Source organism: Sycon ciliatum, chromosome 1, assembly GCF_964019385.1.
Source record: "Sycon ciliatum chromosome 1, ocSycCili1.1, whole genome shotgun sequence".
Taxonomy (NCBI): Eukaryota; Metazoa; Porifera; class Calcarea; order Leucosolenida; family Sycettidae; genus Sycon; species Sycon ciliatum.
The window spans coordinates 8,281,376-8,304,866 of NC_088643.1; the positions used below are offsets into that span (position 1 = coordinate 8,281,376).

The 23,491-nt window shown below is 47.1% G+C and overlaps 1 protein-coding gene across 1 annotated transcript in view; it reads left to right on the forward strand.

The window, feature by feature from the left end:
• LOC135808598 (uncharacterized) overlaps positions 1–23,491 on the forward strand; it is a 181,370-nt gene that overhangs the window by 41,745 nt on the left and 116,134 nt on the right. Inside the window, exons 36-51 of the mRNA XM_065321850.1 lie at positions 541–840; positions 1,579–1,818; positions 2,848–3,186; positions 3,967–4,572; positions 5,638–5,880; positions 8,597–8,905; positions 11,486–11,731; positions 13,087–13,386; positions 14,503–14,547; positions 14,737–15,036; positions 15,569–15,808; positions 16,094–16,420; positions 17,337–17,870; positions 19,803–19,850; positions 20,764–21,015; positions 22,326–22,643. Of these exons, the coding sequence (XP_065177922.1) occupies positions 541–840; positions 1,579–1,818; positions 2,848–3,186; positions 3,967–4,572; positions 5,638–5,880; positions 8,597–8,905; positions 11,486–11,731; positions 13,087–13,386; positions 14,503–14,547; positions 14,737–15,036; positions 15,569–15,808; positions 16,094–16,420; positions 17,337–17,870; positions 19,803–19,850; positions 20,764–21,015; positions 22,326–22,643 (4,647 nt within the window). The remainder of the gene's footprint in view (positions 1–540; positions 841–1,578; positions 1,819–2,847; positions 3,187–3,966; positions 4,573–5,637; positions 5,881–8,596; positions 8,906–11,485; positions 11,732–13,086; positions 13,387–14,502; positions 14,548–14,736; positions 15,037–15,568; positions 15,809–16,093; positions 16,421–17,336; positions 17,871–19,802; positions 19,851–20,763; positions 21,016–22,325; positions 22,644–23,491) is intronic.

Here is a 23,491-nt window from a genome sequence, read left to right on the forward strand (position 1 = left end):
ACTGCTTACAGCAGATCCTATGTCTATTTTCGAACTCGATAGGGGATGCCTAATTGGCTGGACTTTATACAGGGGGTGTTGTCCACATAAAGACTCTTTATAGTTGATTTCAAAGTTTGGACTCCGTACAGTTGATTTTGGACCAATGGACTCTATATAGGGGTGAAGCCAATTGGCTGGACTCTATACAGGGAGTGATGTCCATCGAAACTTTGAGCTCACAGTTGATTCCAAGTTTGGACTCTGTACAGTGGATTTTGGACCAATGGACTCTATATAGGGGTTGGACATCATATAGGGGCTGGAAGCTCTACTGAGTCCAACATATATAACAAGATTGTGTACAAGTCTCATGCAGGCCCACTCATCTGTATCTAGTGAGTTATCTGTGCACCCTGAACTATTGAATGTTTGTATCTGTATTTATGGATTCTCCACAGGCCTTAGCCTAAGCCGAGGGAGTCTCTGTACCATTACTCCTATAGCATTTCACATTAGGGAAAACTTGACTTGTCATATTTTGTCAAATTTTGCATTCAGCTGTGCCAGCTTGGCCTATACCGGCGATTGAAGACAACTCACTAACTCCAGTGTCGGTCGTCCTCTATTTGCCCGGCTACGACGGTCCTAGCCCAGGCACCGCTCTGTATGGGGCTGAGATCAGCTTGGACGGCGCCCGCTGGTTTGGCCTGCAAGCGCTGAATGTGGCGTCGGATTTCCAGGCCGTGTTTGTGCCAAGATTGCAGCCATCGACTCGGTATCTGATGCGATTCCGTACAGCGGTCGATGGCCAGTACTCCGGCTATAGTGGCGTTCTGGACTTCACTACACCCATGCCAGGTATGCCCACAGTAGCCTTCTCCACATGCTTGTCGTTACACTTGAGAGGCAATCCTCCCCACACATCCCAGGCAAGCCTAGGAGTGCATGCACATGTAGTGAAGCAGAATCTCCGCATACAGCCTACTTGTGTTCAGCATCTAGATAAGCAGTGGGCAAGTTGATGACGGTGACAGGGAACTGTTGTCTGATGACTTGCTTAGTGCCTTGAAACCATGAGTAATGACTTATTATCAAAGCATCTCTATTGCCGTGCCAGCTCGTGTGCATGCACTGGGCAGCAAGCTCCATTTTGTGGCCTTGAGTACTATCTGAGCACTGTCACAAGACAGTGGCAACCTAGACATGTGCATGTGCTGCACATTTACCTGTCCATCAGCTACCTTTCCTGCCATTGTCTCATGTGTCTCGTAAGCTCATTGCGCAATGATGTTGTTCCTTTCACCAACTCCCCACACAATGACCTGGGGATAACTGTGTGGGATGTTTAGCATTGCATTCCTTATCCCAGCCTACTCAAATTATGTACTCATACCTTTCAAAATGGGCAATGCGCAATGGGTTTAGGTGTCTTGTTGCAATGTCATATCCAGCATCTGTGGTGACCAGCATGGTTAAGTTAACTTGCCTCGTGGCCACGCACACGTAAACCTCTGAGCAGCAGCATACTTTCCCTTTCTCCTCTCCACCGTATAAGTACTCTGTCGTGCCTATAACATCTCGCCTATTATTCTGCAGGTTTCAATGTGGCACTGCCCGGCTCCATCCCGAGTGCAGATTCATACGAGATCTCCGTGTACGAGTACGACAGCAGCACTGGACAGCTGCAGTTTCAGAGGACTATTCCTGTGGCGAACTCATCACAGTTCGCCTACTGGGTGGACACGGACGTTGGGTTTTTCTTTGCTCGCCTGGACACGGTTAGAGGCGGCATTGGCCAGATGGCATCAGTCACACCATACGACGTCGGATTCAGTGGTAAGTGAATGAGTGACAACCGAAGAACAAGTTCGCGCATCATCCATCTGATTGTGTGCATGTACTTGAAATACCGTATTTCCCCGTAAGTTAGTACGTACTAACTTTCGAACTTAGCAGCCACATGAGTACTAACTTTCGGGGGTGGTACTATCTTTCGGGGAGTACTTTTTTATCGGGGGTAAATGACACGCAGTGGGAAGCCTGCGCAACTCTAGTGTCCGTGCATATGATGTATGTACTGTACGGTGTCTGTACATGTAGGACGGGTACGAACTTACTATCTTTCGGGGGGAACTGTCTTTCGGGTGATAACCTCGGCAGTGGAAAGTGTATTTTTTATAGGGGGTACTAAGTCATTGGGGAGAACTAACTTACGGGGAAATACGGTAGTCGTCGAGTCAGCTGGTCTACCTGCTCTATTCGGGTACTTCAGTTTCCATAATTATGTGCTTGAAGAGTTGTGTGCTTTTTATTTTTTTTTTTGTGTTATGACTCAATGTATGTTCATGACAGATCTCCATTGTACGGCCGTAATCCAACGCCACCAATCCTGACCACACATAGGCCACGCGTGTTGCTTGGGCATGCTTGCAAATAGCAGTGCGGCTGTCCAGCCAGTAGGTGTCTTGGTGCAGTGCTCAATATGTGCAGCACAATACCTTGTGACATAGTCAACGCAATTATGTACAGTGACCTGAAACCTGTGTAAAAGGACTGCTCAAGGGGCCTTCAAATCGTGGTCTCTGTCACCAGGTGGCCTCCTTCATCCAGAATCTTTTGACTGGAAATAACATCCCTTGGTCCTGGCGGCAGTGGTCTTCCTAGACAGGTGGTCTTCCTAGACAGGTGGTCTTCCTATACAGGTGGTCTTCCTAGACAGGTGGTCTTCCTAGACAGGTGGTCGCATTGACAGGTTTTCCTGTTAGTAGTCGCTGGTACTTACTTGTCTTGCTACCCTGAGTGTTGTACAAAGCCGATCACAAGGCAACTGAATTGTGTATGGGTGTGCATGCATGTATTCTACAGGTGACTTGCCAAGATTCCTAAACATCGACAGTGCTGACCAGGTGAGTATCAACATTGGTCCTGACGGTACGGCAACAGCGCAGATTACGTTTCCCACTTTGGATTCAGCAGCTCTGACCGAAACATATCAGAACTGGCTGCTGGAGTGGCAACCAGCCGGAAGTGGCGACGAGTGGAAGTCAATCCAGGTCCCCACAACTTCACTGACGGCACAGCTAACAAACTTGACCGGTGGCCAATATGAAATTCGGCTCTCAGCGTCCGGTTCTGAGCCTTCTGGGGAAGTTGCTCAAACTCCATACTCCGTACCACTTGTGATCAACACGATCGGAGCCCGCGGTGAGCACATATAGAACTGGCAAATGCGTTGTTAGCCACAGGATAGAGAGAGAGAGAGAAATAGAAAGAGATAGTGTTTAAGTTATCACAATCACACATGTACTCTTCACGTACACACCCATGCACGCCCGTGTGCGCATACACACACACACACGCACACGCACACGCACACACACACACACACACACACACACACACACACACACACACACACACACACACACACACACACACACACACACACACACTACAGTCCGATGCTCACCCACAACGTGTACATGTGTGCGTTTGTCTACTTGTGCGCGCGGGCGTGTGTGTCTGTGTGTCTGTGAGTGCATGCACGCGGGCATGTACATGCCATATTCATTATGCGTACCAGAATCGTTGCATTGAAACACGAAGCACAGATGCCACTGGAAATTGTGACAAGGCCTTTTGTGCTATTGCTCTTGATATGAATAGTTGCCTTATGAGTGTCTTAGGCTATGTTCCCTTCGGTTAATCTCATCCGCTACGCCAGCAACACGACTTGAAGTTGTTGCAGATATAGCAATACCTTGGAGACGTGTTGCTGGTGTGGTGAATGAGATTAACCCAAGTGCACATGTGATGGAATGTTTGGACTAATATAATATGAAAGGGGTAAAATCTGTTGCTTACCCTCCTGTATATCTTCTGTATGCTGTGTGTATTTCTGCATCACTAGCTGTACCTGTATGCTGTGTGTATTTCTGCATCACTAGCTGTACCTGTATGCTGTGTGTATTTCTGCATCACTAGCTGTACCTACATGGCCAGATACCATCGTCAATCCGCAATTCACCACGGAAAGCCAGACCGTTATAAACCTGCCGCAAGTCGCGGAAGATCTTCGCCAGCAGGTCAACTCCTGGGTGGTGTACTATCGAGACGTGTCCGACCCGGATGCGCCTTGGGCAAGCCGCCAGTTTTCCAACACGGGCCAAAGCACGGTGGCTCTACCGTCACAGCCCAACACTCTAGGGGACGTGCGAGTTGTTGCAGTGTACAACGGAGGCACGACCGCCGAAAGTCCCACCGAGAGATTTTTGAACTACGTACCTCCGGAAATACGGTATATGGCCACTTCGACTGGTATCGGAAGGAGCAACGTCACTATCTCTATACCATTTCTTCTGGAGAGCGTCTCCAATGTGTACTCCATGTTCGTTGCTCAATACCGTCTCGTGGACAGTGAGGCATGGCTTGACGGAGGACGTGCCAGCGCGAGCTCGTTGGAGTTGACGGAGTTGACGTTACCTGCCGACATTGCTGATGGTCTGTATGAGCTGCAGCTGCGTGCCTTGTCTGCCGATGGCACAGCCGCATCACCACCGGCCACGGTAACCATTCGTCTCATTGGCACAGGTATGTGAGAATCTTCTGTTTTCGTTCAGAATGTGTAACTGGTTGCAACCATTGTTCGCTGGCAAGGGTGTGGGTTCTACCCAGAGCCCGACAGCCACTGGACTTTGCTCCCTAACGCCACTATTTTTATATCTATATTTCGCCTCAGTTCAACTTCCAGAATCATATGCGAGAGATGGAAAAAAATAAAAAGTTGCAAAAAATAGAAAAGCTCATCAGAGGTGTATACATGTAGCACTGTATGTAGCACAATAGCTCGCGCATGGTGCACATTCGAAAGAAAAATCGCACATCGAAACACAAAATCTGGGTTATCAGCATGAGTAAAATTCACTTTGGACAGAGGAGGCAACCGTTGGTGTCCATGCTTCGCTGGGTTATTGTACGCAGCCTTCAGCAGCGGTGCAAAGAGCTCCAGAACGACGCGTCCTCTCACGTTGAGGCGATCGATGCGGTCAGGTGTAAGCTCATAGAATACTGATCGCAGTTGCCGAACAAACGGTATACCAACGCTGGCCTCTAGGCTATTTCTGAATCCCAATTTTGACGTATGCAACCAGTCCACGCCCATGATGCCTCGTACAATCGTACACTCACTTTACATGTGCATGTTTGATTTTCTATTTTTTCCGAAAAAAATCAAAACATATGCGCCTGGACGACGCGAAACATAGATATAAAAAACGATGGCCTCACGACAGACATCTGCCACACTTCACTGGTTGTTAGGACGACCGCAGTTGTGTGTAAAGCGGGGCGGATGTGGAATTTTTGATTTTGCTGTAGCGCGACAAACACAGCGCCAATGTAATGATGGAACTTCTTAGTCCGTTGATAGCAATGATCAAAGCTGTGTAAAGAAGAAAATATGGAAATGTGGGGGCACGGCCGTTTCTTCTGTATCGTGCGTGTAGGATGGCTGGTGCATGTCATCATTGTCATTATGTGCATGCTGAACCTAGGTCGAAATTCTTAGGGGAGGGGTGCACGTGCCCCCCCCCCCCCCCCCATGCCCCATGTAGGCTACGTGCCTGATAGTGTATTGTCATGCTGTGTGCTTGCCAGGCTCATTCTTCATTGATCCACCCATGCCTGATAGTGCCGCTCTCTACCTGGTCATTGTAGCCAAGTATGATAGCGAGAGCATGACTATGGAGGATTACTGGACACCGCCCCCTGTCGCGTTCGATGCATTCCCGCTTGAAGTAGCAAATGCAAGCAGCGGTTACTACGCGAGCCGGATTGTTGCATTGTCCGAAGATCCTGATCGCACGGTTGCATTCGGAGAGCATGACTTCTATACAAAAGGTTTGTTTCGTGATACACCCGCTTTTTACCTTCTAGTTGGGGAAAGATGGATGCCGGACGAATACCCCTTTGATATTTTGTGTTCTGTGAGAGCCGAATCTTCCCACGTTCTGTCTAAAGCACTTTATACTTTGAAGTACGCGTGTGAAAGGTTTCTCTGTGTGTGGCTCGTGTTAGTGGTGTTTTCCATGTGTGTGTGTGTGCATGCATGCATGCATGCGGCCGTGCGTGCGTGCGTGTGCGTGTGTTCTTCTTATACACAAAATAGCAATGGTCGATTCCACAAAACACGTCAGGCGAAATTACTGGTCAGTCGGCGACACGCATTTTTCACAAAAAATTGCGTTTCACCTGCTGGGAGAGTATGCGTGTACTCGAGTCTCATCTTGAGCACGTTTTTCTTCTTTTTTCAGCTCTAGTATAGCTGTATTTTTCATTGCAAAGCCGTACTCGATTGTTGTGTTCGCTGTTCAAACGAAGTGGACATTCAATCATGAAGGCAGAGGACATAGGAGCCTGATTGGAGTTTCTCGTGGCATAGGACGGCCACACAGAGACACTTTGGGATTTTCTGAATATAAATACCGTACGCACAATGCTGAGATCAATATGTGCGATATCAAATTGTTTGTGATCTACCACATCGAGTAGAACGGGATCCAAACACAAGCTTACCGATGGTTAGGCTGCCGACCTGACTGGACAAATGATCCCTGGCTTCACCAGACGCCAGAAGTCGGACACCATGTCCTTTGCCGCAACGTCCATCTCCAAAAAGAACTCCATCTTCGTCGTGAAAAGGCTTGAAGTACTCAATATTCAGCCGAGATTCGCGGTCTCACCCTTTCTCAGATCGAATCATTTTTTGTTGTAGCAGTTGCATGGCAGATCCCCGCCACTACTTCAACAGGTGATAGCTCCAAAGCATGCCTGGAACAAGCCATATCGAGGTTGCAAGCCACCCCTCTCAGCAAGAAATTCGAAATTTCAATGGTGGAAGATATACTATGAAGAGAATTTCAAAAAGTATGTTTCGCAGAGCGATCGCTCAACCTACGTCATTCAAACTTTGCAGTATGGTTCAGACGTACATGCTAGGCATGGAACCACAGGGGATGATATCATAGCTGACACACAGAGTCACACACACAGCAGATTCGTGTGCACAGATACTAAATTAGTGGACGTCGTCATCTTCTTCCCGCTGATCTCAAATGTACTACTTGGTCCGCCAAGTTAAAATTGGCGCTTATCTTCTCCTTTGGTTTTTTGGTGTTCTGCCTGTGCCACACGGCATGGAACCACCGATTCACCATCCGAACATAACCATTGACCATTCCATCCGACGACATGGCAGCACAAACCATCACAGAAGTTGCGATCGGTTCGTTTGAGTCTTTTTGACGGAGCTGCCGCCGACGAACACTTCCGTCAGCGCAAGAAAACACTGCAACCTCCGCTCCAGCCCGTAAAATAGGTCAGGATGTTCGCATTTCAGATCGATGGAGAATACAGTTTCTGTCTACTTCCACCTGTCTGATGGCAAGGATTGTTTACCCCGGGGAGGTATAGAAAAGCTGAAAAAGCGCTTCGCGAGCTTGAATTTCAGTGCTTGCCCAGTACAGCGCCTAGTGAAGGGCTATCACCAGCAAAGCGCTGACGAAGAAACTGCAGCTCATGTCGACGTCTCCAGTAAGTGAGACCACTCCGGCGGACACACTTTGAAGCTCACAGAGGACAGGGCAAAGGAGCTAATCAAAGAAAACACCAAGTGCTGAGAGAAACACTCGTGCAAAGGACTTTCAGGAAACTAGCCGAAAAGCCTGGTGCACAGTGTTGTAGGTGCAGTACGCACAGGTGCTACTTCAAGCGGAAGCTATCACTGCATGTACGTACTGCGCTGCATGTAGATCTTCAAGCACCAGCGGCTCGCGTGGGTACGGGTGCTGATCAGCAAGAACGACAAGCGTAAGAGGCGATTTTGAAAAAAGGACACTGATACGGGGTTGCCTTTTTGTCTCAAACAAAGGCATTGTTGCGACGAACGGGGATAACACTTACAGTCAACATGCGGGCAGTCTCACTCAGCTAAATAATGGGAAGGTGACAGGCACGCACTGCCCTTGAGCGTGATTCGAGACGAGGAGAAGTGGAACAAGCTATGAAACGACCCGTGCAGCAGCTGTGATCGTACGTTTTGAGCTCGTTTTGAGCGACGATAGTGGCGAGGAGGATGTGTAACTTGCTTGAATTTTCGACTGAGTTGTTCTTGCTGGTGTCTGTATGGTTCGGCTGAAGAGCACGTGGTTGTGATGAGTTGGGAATGCAATGAATTGAAAATATGGCCGAAAGCTCTGTCGCAATATTTAGTTGCTTACTGACATGTAAATAATCATGTATATAGTGCTTTGTGATCGTGGTTTGCTTCAAATATTCGTATTTCTTTCCTGAGACAAGTGTGAAGATAAGCGCCAATTTTAACTGGGCGGACCAAGTATGACGTGCTGTTTCGCCTGACGTATCGCTATAACTTTCTTGAAATTTGAAAGCACCCTCATTTCATGCATTCACTACTAGAAACTATCCAGTGCATTGATTTCAGTGCGGGCGAGAGCCTGCATTCAAGTTTAGGTATTTGAGGTATTTTGGCACGTCAAGGAATTGTGCAATGTGCAGCAACTTCATCAGATTTTCAATGACCTGTTCAACTGTTCAGGAGATCTTCCCTTCATCCCGAAGTGGCCTTCCAACCAGCCATTTGAAGTTGTGTCTACAGCCCCGGGAGCAAGCAGAGTCACCCTCCAGCTTCCTGCCTTCCCTCAGCAGACGTATCCAACACTTCTGGTTCGCATGGACGATGGAACCGTGAAACGTGTTCAAAACATCTCGAGTGATTCTCAAACATTCATGCTACCCGAAGATGTCAGTGATGGGCGATACAGTTTTACTGTGCAAGGTGTTACTGCTGATGGCCTGAGGCAAAGCATACCTAGTCAACCGCTGGTGATAGTTACCTCAGGGAAAGGTGAGTGGGTGATGCGTGATGCATGCTGGGTGGATATGCGCCTGTGAGTCTGTGTGTGTGTGTGTGTTTGTGTGTGTTTGTGCATGCGTGTGTGTGTGTGTGTCTGTGCGCGTGTGTGTGTGTGTGTGTGTGTGTGTGTGTGCACGTGTCCGGGTGTGTATCTGTGTACGACCCGCAAGCAGGACATCCACAGCCTCTCCGTACTACACATATGCTGCATGCAGTCCATACTATGCTTGATGGGATGTGCGGATTATGCGTTATGGGTTATGCTTGGTTGGCCAAGGTCTTAGAGATGGTTTCGTGAATGTTCCAGAACACTTTCTCATCACAATCATCAATTGTGTTCTGTGTTCTGTTTTTGAGTCCTAAGATTCAATGAATAGGCCTATTTTTGAGAACAGATTCAAGGGCGTACCCGGTTCGTGTTGGTTTCCCATTTTCGCTTGAAGTCCACAAATGACAAATGGCCCGATATCTGAGACTTTCGACCTTCGGAGCTATGCGGGTTTTTTGAGAAAACCCTAAAAACAAATTTGTTCCCAAAAAAATCGATTCCGTCAAAGCAAAGTGCAGAGACGACAATGGCGGAAGAAAATTGAAGGCGATTCTTGTGTCAGTTGGTTATTGGGCTCACGGAGTACAGCAGCCGCGATCCCATGGACCGTGATACATCGTTCTTTGTGGATACCCTGTCAAGCGGCGACAGCACTTCTAGTTCTGAGAGCGCATGTCAGGTGAATCGATCACAAGTGACACGCGGTACTTACCTGTCGGGGGCGACGATGATGAGGACTTGGCCTGGATGAGTATGATCAAGGCCAACCACAGTCTGCCTCAGCGATAGCTGCTACAGCTCCAGGCAAGGACAACCAAGTAGATTCCTGAGGGTACGCCGCTTGCAAGGTCGCTGGCCGCCCTTGCGCGGGTGGCAGAACTGTTTCCTGAGTGTCACGCCAGACCTGCTAAAACAGCACGAAATGATGCGAGTTTTCTTTGCGACGATGATCCTAAAATGTTTTGGATGGCAAGCTCGATACTCGAGCTAATAATGGCGAATCAGACCATCACGGAGCACATGAGGCTGGGCAATCTCGAGTAACATTCTGTTACTTTTGAGTTGGTGGTGTGAAACGCTTGTCAGGCTGTGTTACTGATGTTTGGAAATGATCAGTCTCTACAAAGTGCAACAAGGCGAATCTGGACGCATTTGCTCTGTTTGACTCCTTCACAATAAGTATGTGAATGCTGATATCACGGTGTTCCGTCAAAATCTGTCGCAGACTATCCTGTCAAGCATGTCCATCACCAGGAGAACAGATAAATCACCTCTCCTTCTAAGGCCACCCTTTCTTTTTTCGTTGTTTAACGTCCGCGCCCGCGTACCTTTTTGCCTCCGACCGGAAAAAAAAAACAAGAAAGTAGTAGTACCAATAATATGCGAAGTTGTAAATACATGATTGTGTAGTTTCACAGTGTGCCGATCATGACCGTAAACTTATAATCTTGCCTCCCGGGCATGCCTTTGTCTTGTGTTCTTTTTCTTTTTTTGTTGGCTTTTAAATATCGTACGGTGTGTGTCCTAGTAAAAATCCAGATGTAATGAATTCATGACATGCTAACTCCATGCTATGTACCTGTTTTGTTGGATTCATCAGGCATGTGCTCCAATGTACCATCAAAGAGTGTTGTTCTATGCCTGCAAGTGCCGTTAGACCCAGAAATATTGTATATATCACATGCTTTACTGGTCAAAATGTTTGATTGGGGTTTCCAGTTTTTGGAATGGGCTTTTGTTTTTTTTCCGCCCTCCCGCGTACCTTTTCGCGAAAAAAAGGACGTTAAACAATTAATTAACAAAGGGTGGCCTAATGCTGCTATTGCTGCTGTTGCAACTACATAACTTCAATAAAGTCACGGAATGCTGGAAATGAAGTACCTGAACAGTCAAAACACTCTACTATATTAGTTGGCTATTGATATCACATGGAAACAATTTTTGGTGGCTCCAAGCACACTGATCTTTCAAAATTGTAAAAAAAAGAACATTTCATGAACATGACTCCTGACCGCAAAATGCATTTCTACATAGTCGATATTGGTCTGAGTCTGATGGCCGTGAAACGAAGTCACAATACTCTACAAAGGCTAGACATCAATTTGCAATAAAAAAATCAATTTCACCAAAACAGCCCGGAAGGTCGATTTTCTCAGATATTGGGCTAAATTATTGAGTATGCAAGCTCCATTGCAGCCACTTCACAACACGGAAAACCCTCAAAGCAAGTGGTCTCTTTGCTGCTAATTCCATATCTTAATCATATTTTCGGCCAGGAGCCAAACTTGATTTATGACGAATTGTAGATGAGCTTTGCATTCGACCTTGTGTCAAACATATAATCATGTTGGGCAACATGCAGGCCTAAAACATCACATCAAGCCACACTAGTAGAGTCTGAATTTCGATGCTAAATCCACTCCACATTGGGTACATGTATATCAGGGTTTGCGCTTACCGCCCTATCGTGACTGGACTGCAAGACATCATTATGGTTGGATCTTCTGTGGCTATTATTGCAGGTGACCTGGTCATCGACTTGCCATCTCAAGTGCCATCACAGTTTCCACAGCTCTCACTGGCATTGTATTCCCTAAAGCAAAGTGGTTTTGGCAAGCTTCAGGAAGTGCACAACTTGACTAGCGCGAGCTTCCCGTACACGTTCTCGGACCTTCCAGCTGGATATTATGTTACTAGGATTGACGGCCAGGAGGCCAATGGAGACAGGACAAGCTTTTCGTTGAAGTATTTCGACTTTGCCGAAAAAGGTGAGAAAAAAGGCTACCCACACAATATTGTACTTCAATGTACCAACACACTGTGCACCCTCCTTTGTGAACAGTGTTCTGTAGATATGTATTTGTGCCGCAAGCACAGGAGGCAGTTTATCCGTAATGCATGTTTCTTTTGAAGCTGCACAGTCAGCAGTGTTGGTCATTTCCCCCTGTTACTGCGGTTGCGCTCTCAACGTTCGGCGGTACAAGAACAATCAGTCTCAGTACTGTCAGTAGAAATCCTGGCAATCTGGTGCAGCACCATGAAGCGGTTCTGTGTTCACATTGGTGCGGAGCTCAGCAAGTTGATATTAGGTGGGATTTCTGTGTTGACAACTGCCGTGATTCTCATCACCACACCAATAGCATAGTAGTAGTAGTAGTAGTAGTAGTAGTAGTAGTAGTAGTAGTAGTAGTAGTAGTAGTAGTAAGGCCTCTTTTACGGGCAAATGACGCATATGCGTAAACCAAAAGCAACAAGAAACTCAATAAACAATGTCCAACAAAAGAATCTGCTGACTGCAAAAAAAGGACACAAGGTAAAACTCAAGTCCAATAGATCGCGTATGGTACGTATGTGTGAACAAACCAAAAGCCGATTGAGTGGTGAATGTGGAATGTGTAAGTTGAAAACTCGAGTCTGATAAATAGCCTATTGGGGGTATATGTGTAAAAACATCATAAACCAATAGGGTGGTGGATGTATAATTTGTCTGCGTGTGAATGCTTATTTCGATCTGTCCGATAAACAAAACAAAACAAACTATTATAAAAGTAGAACCAAAAAAACAAAAAAAACAAAAAAAAAACAAAGACATGCTCAAACACAGATATGTCCGTTACGTCACAACATCCGTTTAGGATCGGCCACACAGCCCCATGCCACTACCGGAGCAGCCTGCACTCCGTGACAAACGAATTGCCACGGCGTACGCCCCGAGCTCCCCGGCATCCACGCAGACAGGTTACGGCCCAGCGGAGGAGGCAGAAGGCAATCTTGGCACGAAGATGGTGCATGACGACGGAGTACTGTAGGTCAGAGTAGTAGTAGTAGTAGTAGTAGTAGTAGTAGTAGTAGTAGTAGTAGTGATGAGGCCTCCTTCAGCTTCATGTATAGGAAGTGGCGTAGAGCAGACCTGTTCTTTTGCAATCACTCTGCTATCATCAAACTCGTTTTCATGATACGATCATTTCTTACAACGATTCGGCAAAATTTCCCCCATCAAATGCACTGCTATTATTATTTTTTTACCATAATTGAATTGGCTCACCATCCGAGTTCAACCATAATTAATTACATGAACATAATTTTGCGTGTGTTTCTTGTCCTTTCTCACTGGCACTGTTAGACCGCATCCAGATTCTGCGTTACCCGCCGCAATTCATCTCTTCTACCAGCATCGCCCCCATGCGGAGTAGAGTCACGGTGAACCTACCGGAGACAGACAATAACACTGTTGTGATACTTGCTCAATGGAGAAGCATTGACATTCCCCTCTATCAGATTGCAAGTGCGCCACCTGGAACCCGCTCGCTTGAACTCCCCGCTAACATTACAGATGGCGTTTACGAGCTGTACTTGACCACGCTTAATTTAATCATCGGCCAAAAGACAAACATTCCCATTGTCTTTTCCACTCGATCAACAGGTAGGCTACCAGAGTATCCTGCTGCTTATGGTCTCAGCAGCTGCAAGCTCATGCGCCTATGTGGAGAACAATACTTCTGTGGAAATGACCCGTGCATAGTAAATGGGATTTGCGCGCGTCATTATGGTAGTGTACTTTTGGCCACCATGATTGTCATGGCAACTTGCCTGACTGGTACCCATGGGATGATCCTTGTGTTTGCCTTAGTTGCCTTTTGTGTGATCCTGTGTTTCCCTTGTCCCAGTTTTCCCTTTGTTCCTTCCTCTAACTAAACGGGTTGCAGTACCTAAACACACACTTAGTTGGTTGTTGCAACGAGGACTAAGTTCAAATTATTCCCTGCGCAGTATATTGTCAAGTTTGGCTGTGTGACCATCATCTGGATAACTTGATCTTGTCAGGGTCCTAACAGAATACTGTAAAACGGCTAATTTTAGTGACGTTGATATTTTAGCGACTTTAGCGAAAGGAGTGTTTTCGCTAAAGTTTTGCCGCGCCAATCGAAATTTTGCATGTACAGTACAGTACTAGTCATCCTTCTTTTTACAACTCAGATCGCTAAAATATTTCATCACGAATTGGCCCAGGTTCACAAAGCGCTAAAAAATTTACCCGCTAAAATTGGCCGTTCTTCAGTAGGTTTTGTACAGACTTCAGGAACCTTTTAGAAGTACTGATTCGTGAACTGTGAATCAGCTGCATTGCGCAAAAATAGGGCGATGAAGTTGCATAACATTTTACATTCATACCTCGGCTATCCGAACCCCGAAGTTACGGCATACCTCGGTTATCCGAACCCCGAAGTTACGGGCACTTCGGTCTACCGGGCACCCTTTGGCCAAGTTTAAGTGAAAATATTACTACTCTTTTGTCACTTTTTGTGGAAATAGTGATGTCATATTCCATATTTTATGGCCTTTCCCCATCAAAATGTATGTGATTCGGAGTTACGGACATTTCAAAGTTACGGGCAGTGCCCGGTCCCGGACCGCCCGGATAAATGAGGTATGAGTGTACTTTTGTTTAGGGATGGGTGGGGGTGGGGGTGGAGTGGGGAGATTGATAGCTGTCGGTCAATTCTTATGTCAGGTACCACTCTTCGTTGTGTTCCCACAGTGACTCTTCCACCTCCAACAACAACTCCACCTCCAATCAACTTGCGTAAGTCAAGACAAAATTTCCCAATGCTTCTTAAAAGTCGTATTGTGAAAGAATGTATGTGCATTTTACCTGCTATCGCTGTAGCGGCGGTCTCATTCCACCGTTAGGATTGGGTGTCTTCTGACTGTTATCCCTTTTGACTTTCAACTGTTCAATTCCCGTCTGCCTGTCTGCCTGTTTCCTGTGCAGCTATTGCATTCTGGCCGCAGCCTGGCTTAGTTAAAGGATCGCTCACGCCTGTGGCGGTCACGATCACTCTTCCAGGCTACACCGGGCCAGATCTTCCCGGTGCTGTGTACGTCCTGGACGCTAGCGTTGACAGCGGCGCATGGGCGCGTATTGGTACGATCCGTGTTCTGCCGGACTTCCAGGACATTCCGCTTCCCAACCTCACGCCGGGTACCCAGTATCGACTGCGCTTCAGGACCGTGTACAACGAGTTCTCGTCAGCGTACAGTGATATCTTGACCTTCACCACTCCTGATGCTGGTAAGTACTGCTGATGCTGGTAAGTACTGCGAGCGCAAGCACACACGTTCACCCCAACACATCCAAGTCTAAATTCGTGTTGGCTGAGAGGACATGCCAGATTACATGAAAGCCGTGAGCTGCGTCAGTATAACACCCAGATTTCACAGCCTTTTTCAGAACGTGTGCTCCTAAGCAGTGCATAGTTGGCCTGCTGATCGTCTTAAATACTTTCTACTTTCTGAGAGCGTGGAAGAATGGGCACGTGCAACTTACAGCTTGTCAAGGAGTAGCTAGATTTCAGTGCATTGCTTTCGTGCAGTCTGACGCAGGCGCTACGAGGTTTGCTGACAGCGGCTCACTGCTTCTAGCAATATAGCACTGCACTTCACATGTACTGACATGCACAACAGTGACATAGACAGTAATAGCAACAGCACACACATTGAACGGTACTGTAGTAGGCCGCAGCCAGATGTGACTAAACGGTCGGCACTGTAGTAGTGCTTTCTGAGGTGCACCGCCGCATGTTGATGTTGTGCTCTGTGTGCAGGTATCAATGTGAAGCTTCCCGACCCGACACCGCGTGCGGATTTGTACAACATATTCGTATACCAGTTCAACGAGACGACCGGTCAGCTGGATCTCGTCAACACTGTCAATGGCGTCTCCGCGTCGCAGTTCCCATACTGGATACACACCGGAGTTGGATACTTCTACTCGCGCGTGGACGCCGTCCGAGATGGTATTCCGCAGCTTGCAAGCATTTCTAAATATGACGTTGGATTCTCCGGTGAGCGTTGGTCATGTTTTATCCCTGTGCACGATGTGCGATCACCGTGGTAGCTGGCGGACATGAAATTAGATAAGTTAATGTATTTGTTTCTCTTGGAGTCTAGCTGCAGGGGCCAGGTTGCGTACTCGGGCATGGAACCTTTTAGAGAACCCTATATGTACGCAAGTGAGTTGCTGCTATTGCAGCTTTGCTTGATGTGATGTGTGTTCATGGATGGTGTCCGTGTCCATTAGTTTTTATGTAATTTTTTACCAAGTCCACTGTTTGTGCACCGGCCTGCAGGGAGGGTTCCGAAGGTGTTCAACCTCGATGCCAGCACACCCATCACAACCGCCTTCATGTCAGATGGCTCGTCGCTCACTAGCATTCCATTCCCGGTGTTTACGAGTGCTGCTGATCAGAGGAGCTATATGAACTGGCTGGTTGAGTGGCGAATTAGTGGCAGCAACGCAGCGTGGAATACGAGAACAGTTTCAACTAGCGAGCTGTTAGGACAGCTCATGGACTTTCCGTTTGGAATTTACGAAGTCAGAATATCTGCAGTTGATGGTGGTGGTCTTGCCACAACTGCCTCTGTGCCTGTCATCTTTGTCACCCTTGGTGCAACAGGTAGGCCCTGGCACGTGTGTGTATGTGTGTGTGTGTCTGTGTGTGTGTGTGTGTGTGTGCACGTATGCATGCACACGCATGTGCACGTGCCCATGTGTGTCCATGCGTGTGTCCAAGTGCATGCGTATGTCTGGGTACATGGTACATGATGTGTGTATGTGTGTGCGTCTGTGCGCACATTTGTGCATGTATGCATGTGCGGGTACATGCAATTAAAACATGGCGGTCCACAGCTGCACGGCATACTTAAGCTCCACCATGAGAATGAGTTTGTACAGGTAGTGTGTTACAGCAGATGCATGTAGCCATTCTTTCCTTCTCGGGTGCGATGGACTTCAACATGTACACAGGATTCTCTTGCTCAGGATTGCATCATGATACTGGTTGCTGGCACCAATATTCCAGCACGCACCTCAGACCATATACCCAGGATTCTCTTGCTCAGGATTGCATCATGATAGTGGTTGCTGGTACCAATATTCCAGCGCGCCTCAGACCCGTTCAACTCAGACCTAGTGCCGATCGGGCCCTGTGCAACTCAGAGAACACATGCATATTTCCTATTGCCTGCCAGGACTGTTAGCAGGGCGCTTCTCCGGTGGGCCCGTGGGCTATATTCGTGTATGAAACTGCGTGTATCGCAACTGGTACCCTGGTGTGCACTCTGGGGGATAATTTGACATATTTCTTGTGGCACGAAACAGTCCAATGGAAATAAGGTCTAGTCTACTGTTGTATGTGTCACTTATCCATAATCCCAGGAGTAATTTGGAGAGAGCATGGCAGCGCCATGTCGGCTGCACAGCCCAGTTTCTATGGTGACGGTTTGAACAGCTCCTGCACAGTTGTATTACGGAAGCTTAAAATTCCTTTCTGAAGCTGTCAATTTCTGGCGCTTTTTTTCTTCTTCTTTCAGCTGTACCGGTTTGGGAAGAGCCTGTCCTGAGATCTAATGAATCAACCCGAACTAGGGCATCTATAAATGTACCCCGAGTTCCGGATGGTCTTATGGCGGAACTCGATTCCTGGCTAGTCTACTACCGTGATGCTGAAATGCCTGGTGGGTGGTCAGTGATACGATTCCCCAACGTTGGCCAGACCAGCCTTGTTCTGAGCGGCTTGTCCGCAAACCGTCTTGAAGTGCGTGTTACTGCAGAGTACGTCGGTGGCAGAACGGCCACGAGCGGCATCACGGAGGTTGTAGTTTACGAGCCACCACCGCCGACCACCACAGCTGCACCCACAACCACACCGCTGGTTCTTTGTTCGCCGCATGCTCCTGACCCAGCACTGCGCTATTACTACTCCACCACCGAGGACAATCTGGTCGTGGGCAGTACCGCTACGATATTGTGTGCAGAAGACTACAGGTCGGCTTCTGGGGCGCCTCTGTCCCTCTTGACCTGTGACGAATCTGGGACCTGGACCGGTACCAGGCTGGATTGCAGTCGTGAGTACATGCACTGCACGCAGTTCCTTGTTTCTGCTCTCCCAGTACCCTGTAATGCATTCACCATGTACTTATTCGATATGAGCTCGGCATGGCAAAAGAGCACTATGCACACAAATGACACAGACATTAGGATCGCTGATTGCAGCTCTGAGTATCATGCTAAGCGATCATTGGGTTGCCATCCGGTAGCAACCCGACAACCCTGACTTCTGTTTTAAAGAGTTCTACCCCAAATGTCGAGCACTGTTTTGATAGGTGGAAGTTGGCTAACTTGTACGTACAGCTAAGGCAAAGTACATGCAGCATTGGATGCGTGAGCCCGGGTTCTGGTGTCCGCACGATACGATTTATTCACTTGTGGCGGTTACCAAAGAAACTGAACGGCCGGCCAGAGTAATTAATGCACTGTATGCAGAGATGCAAGGCACAGGGATAAGGAAATTTGGGGTTGTTAACAACTCAAAGTCACATTTTGCAGCCGTGGTTGTCACTGTCCCACACATTTCAAATGTATCCGTGCTCTTCTCATCTTGTGTCGAACAAATGGGCAGTTATGTAAATGCTGTCAGTGAGGTATATAGATTATGTGATTACATCATCAATTGAGATGTCTTGGCAAAGCTGCGGCGCAGTATGCGCTGCCTCAAGCAAATCTGCCGACTCATCCTGTATAATTAGCGCCCATAAGCGAATCCGCAAGTTGAAATCACTTGCGTAACATCTATAAAAGCAAAATTTGAACCCCTTCTAACTGTCCATTCTTTTGATCTATTTTAGCTGATGGTCCTAAAGGCAGATGCATTATCGAACTATGATCTGTACATCACCCTAAACAGGCTTTAGTTTTCTGTTTTCACGCTACTTGCTTGTTGACAAAGTGTGTATTGATCGAAATTCGAAACAACCTAGGGGCGAATTTGTATTACTCTGGAGTCGTGCTTCACTGTATTCATGAGCCTGAACTCCGTTGCCCTCTGCTGTGAGATATTTGTAGAGGGAAATTAGTACAGTCAGACCTCGTTTATCCGGTCCTCTTTTAACCGGATCCCTCGCCATCCGGAAGAGAATTGTTGGTTACCGATTTACAGCAGATGTCATGCATACATATAGTATGTGTGTTTGATTATCCGGTTCCCTCGCCTATCTGGATATTTTTGTGGTTAACGGATGTGTGCGGTTATGCAAGGCCTGGCTGTACCATGTATTGGAAATCTGGGTATGCGCTGGGGCTGCAGGGGCTTGGTTTATCACCCTCCCTCAATAATTCACTGGCACTATTTTTGGGAGGAAGCATGGATGCAACGAATGGGATTTTCGGTCTTTGACCACTTTGGTGGGTCTGATCTTCTCACCTCCCACCGCTTTTGGAGCTGCATCTACGCCTTGATCCTTGGGGTTGGTGGCGTTCCTACGGATGTGGGAAACTCGGTCTCCAGCCGAGTCTGCGAACCGTGATTTTTTTAAAACATTTTATTCATGCTGTGAGGTGCAGTCAAAATAAATAAGTGAATGCATGAAGGAAACGAAAGGGAATGGCCTCGGATGGAGAGCCAAGGATAAATTTATAGAAGAAAATCATAACTTGTAGTTCCTTGGTCCTTTTTCTTCTTCTAGAAACGAAAAGGAGTGGTGTTTTCTTGCAGGTTTGTCGAAGGCTTGAGGGACTTGTCATGTGGTCTGGGTGGCAGTCGTGGGTCGGTCAAGGGTCAAGTAAAAGTCGGCGGGAAAGCATGAGCTCCAGTATGGGGAGCAGACTCTTTCCTAGAAAATTGTCGCCGAAGTAGCCACCACTATTTTGGAACGAAAACTTCCAGTTTAAAATTGGCTCTACTCTGTGGATTGCATCGGTGCTCGCACTTCCGTCAAAATACTTGAAACTCGTAAATAAACTATTCCCGTATATTTAACTGTTTTCTACCTGCATTTCAGGCATTACGACCACCATGCCACCAGCAACAACACCACCGCCGCAAGTCTGTAAGTCCCGTTATAGTATCATTTTGCTTTTGCGGAGAGTAATTCGAATTCGTGCCTTTGTCAAAAAGGGACTTTCCAAGGTTTAGTATTTTGTATCTCCTAGTGCCACCATTAGGCATTACATCTGCCACTAGGATATAACTAGGGTGATTCAGGCGCGTTGCTCGCGTATAGTCAGCGTAGTCTATGTTTTGTCCTTTTCCTCGTTTCTTTTTGTTCTCCACCTGTTTTCCAGTAGGGCTGTGTCAATAGTAAAAAAAAAAGTCTGGTCATCACACCAGGAAATAGCCGTCATAGGTGCTACATAGTCAAAATAGGCAAAATGGCGGCTATGGGGTTGCTGGTGGTTACATGGTCACCACACCGTGGGCATACTCTGGCACATTGGCACCACATCACAGATGTTCGAGCAACGCTCCTGTGACGATGGGTTTGGCCTGAGCGAAAAAAAAAAGATAGAGTTTGATAGACCCAGTGTCTCTGCAGACAGGCAAGTACCATGTATTGCAAATACCTACAGTCAACCTCATGAGTAGCAACCTCGGATATGACAGCAACCTGAAAATGACAGCGCTATCTTCAGACAAAGTTTCCACTTGACTGCATACTTTAAACTTGGTGAATAGTGACAACTCGCGCCTGACAGCACTTTCTTTTCTCTGCCCGGTGGAGGGTCGTTTTCCTGAGGTTGACTGTATCTGGTTCACTATTCCTAAGCAGATCAGACAGAACTTGTTTCTTCATGAGCTCTGCCAGCCAGGTATTTTAGAATGATGATAGTGTACTGTGATATTTCATCTTTTCAACATATCTTATCAGCTGCATCCCAGGCAACATGTCCTCCCAGTTGCTTGCAATTGGTCTTTGGAAGCTAACATGTAGACATCTATGTATTTTTGTTCCACTTACGCAGTAGTCCCAATCGGTGTCAGAATACCAGACCTCATCTCTGACATCGATAACCCGTTCATCATCCGACTGGAGCATTTTGTCAACGGAGCATTTGTGCAAGAAGGAGAGCCTGTGCAAGTGGCATCGGGCAGGGACTTCCCGCGGGATCTGCGCGTGGCAGTGGGCGAGTACTACCGCTACACTGTGAGCGAGGTGTTGCCCAGCGGTTTACAAGTTACACGATCAGCGCAAGATGGCGATTTGGGATATATGGGTAAGTTTGAGATACGGTGAAACCTGTCTAAGACGATCGCTCAACGGAGCATCACAACGTGGTCTCTGTCACCAGGTGGTCTGCTTATCCAGGAATATTTGACAAGGAATAGCATCCCTTGGTCCTGGTTGCGGTGGTCTTCCGGGACGGGTGGTTGCCCTATCCAAGTGTTTGCCGTGACAGGTTTTACTGTGTCTTAACCCTTTAAGAGCCGCCCCATACTTGAATGCGTCGTAAACGACGCATTCAAATGCAAAACTTCAAAAGATCGTAACTCAGTCCAATCTCGCTCAAATCCAGTGATCGAAATATCCAGGGCGAAGAGAAATCTCTCACCTGTCGGGAGAAACAATCCGCGAAGCGCTGCGAGCAACGGTTCCTGAGATAAATCACTCGTAAGTTGAGCCGCGATCGCGGCAATTTCAAAAACGCGCAGTGCGACTTTAGTATTGAGAATTTTGAGACTTTTCGTCAAGCTGGCTTACTCGAATTTGCACGGGTTTCACTGTTGATATTGTCAAGAGTACACAGCGAAAAAATTGGAACTCCACGATCGAGTAAAATGAAATATCTGGAGCGGGACGCAATTGGACGCATTTGGGGCATTTTTCGTACTGTCGCTGCGATCTAGCGCTGGATAGACGGTGTGCTGGCTATCATGATCGACCTCATTCTCTTCCTCTCACGGAGACCTTTCCAGGAAGCCCTAGATTGTGAGGATTGAGTGAGTAGAACTGAAGCTATGATCCAAAGAACACGAAAAAATGCACAATTTTGAAAATTTCCTGTGGCTCTTAAAGGGTTTGTCTTAAGAAGCTGGCATGGAATCTTTACATGCTATCCTTGTTGTCCAGTGGCTCCGAAGAAGAGCCCAGTGGGATCACCATTCACCACTTTGCTATGCATTCTGCTGTTGTCAACTTTTGGATATTATTATTATTATTATTGTACGTTTGTTCGCGTTGTCATCACCAAGCAAGCTTGGCTAGTCTTCGCATAAGCCAAATGAACAAAAGAAATGAGAAACGAGCAAGGCCAATGAGGTGAACACAAGAGTTCAACTGCAGAATAGGCAAAAGCTTTTGGATAGGTGGCATTAATACGGTTCAATTTCGAGTTGCACATGTTTCTTTAGGGTTTATTGAAGTACACATTTTTGTTCACTTTCCACCCTTTGTGTGTGTATGTGTTTTTTGCTTGTGTGCGTTTGTGCTTGTGTGCATGTATGTGTGTGGGCGTATCGGTCTGTGTGTCTGTCTGCACATGCGCGGCATATCTTATTGCATGTGTACATGTCTTAACTCTCCTAGGCCCTGGTGTTACACTCTCGCCTACCTGGCAAACGCTGGATGAGGTCTCGATCTCGCCTGGCAACACAATTGATGTGATACAGCCTATTCTCCTGGCGAGCCCTGGCATTGACCTGACCGGACCTGGTACAGTGGTGTTTGAGTATAAAAAGGTTAACGATACCACTTGGCACTCGGTTCAATACGACTATTTGCTGGAAGACGTGGTAATTGAAATTCCAGCCGCAGGCTTCACCCGAGGCCAGTATGTGCTGAGATCACAGATCACCGTTGGCGCGGTTGAATCAGCCTTCACGCAGGATTGGTACTTTGCAATTGGTGAGTGTGCTGGCATACACATTCTGGTAGCTCATTTCTTTCGACGCAGAGTGTTATTGTGATCAAACGTATCTTTCAGATTTCGAGAATTCTCTTTAGCCTGAAGGGGTTTGAATGTGGAGTTCTGAACAGGAGCGCATAGCTCTTCCTATTGCGCCTTATTGAGATCAAGGCAGTATAAATGCAGAGATCGGAATGCATGATGATGTAGTGCGGCTGTGCAGTTGTGGCTCGCTGCATTCATGACATATATTATACAGGTAGACTCCCTTTAATTCGAACCTCAAATTGCCAGGCCCTAACTTCGAATTATCCAGAACTTCTAATTATCCAAATGCAGCCCCATGCACTGATATGTATGTCAAAATGCTTGAAATCGCATGCTGAATATTTTTTGCACATTTTTATTTGCATCAACGAAACATAGGTACGGGTCATGTACAACGGATCATCAAAACACTGGATCGACACAAAATCATTTTGACATTATCTTCATCTTCTAGTGAAGAAGTTGTCAGTCACTGCAGCTTTCCTGAAACAATTTCAACGGAAAAGAACTGCGCTCAGTGCGCTGCCTAATCCGCGTCATGAAAGGCCGTTGGACAGCAGCACGTCGTTCTGAAGAACGGAAGTGGAGCAAAGGCATAGACAATATTTACGACAATAGTGTTGTTGTGCGCCAACATCTCCGCGCACGAGCTGGCGCGGTAAGAAAGGCCATCGAGATCCGCGAAGAGAGTCAGCCATCTGGAAGAAGTCGTCTTCAATCAAACCTTTGCAATTTGCCTCGCACGGGCTTGAATCAAATTTCGAGAGAAGGTGGGTTTCTTGAACGCTATAGTCGATCC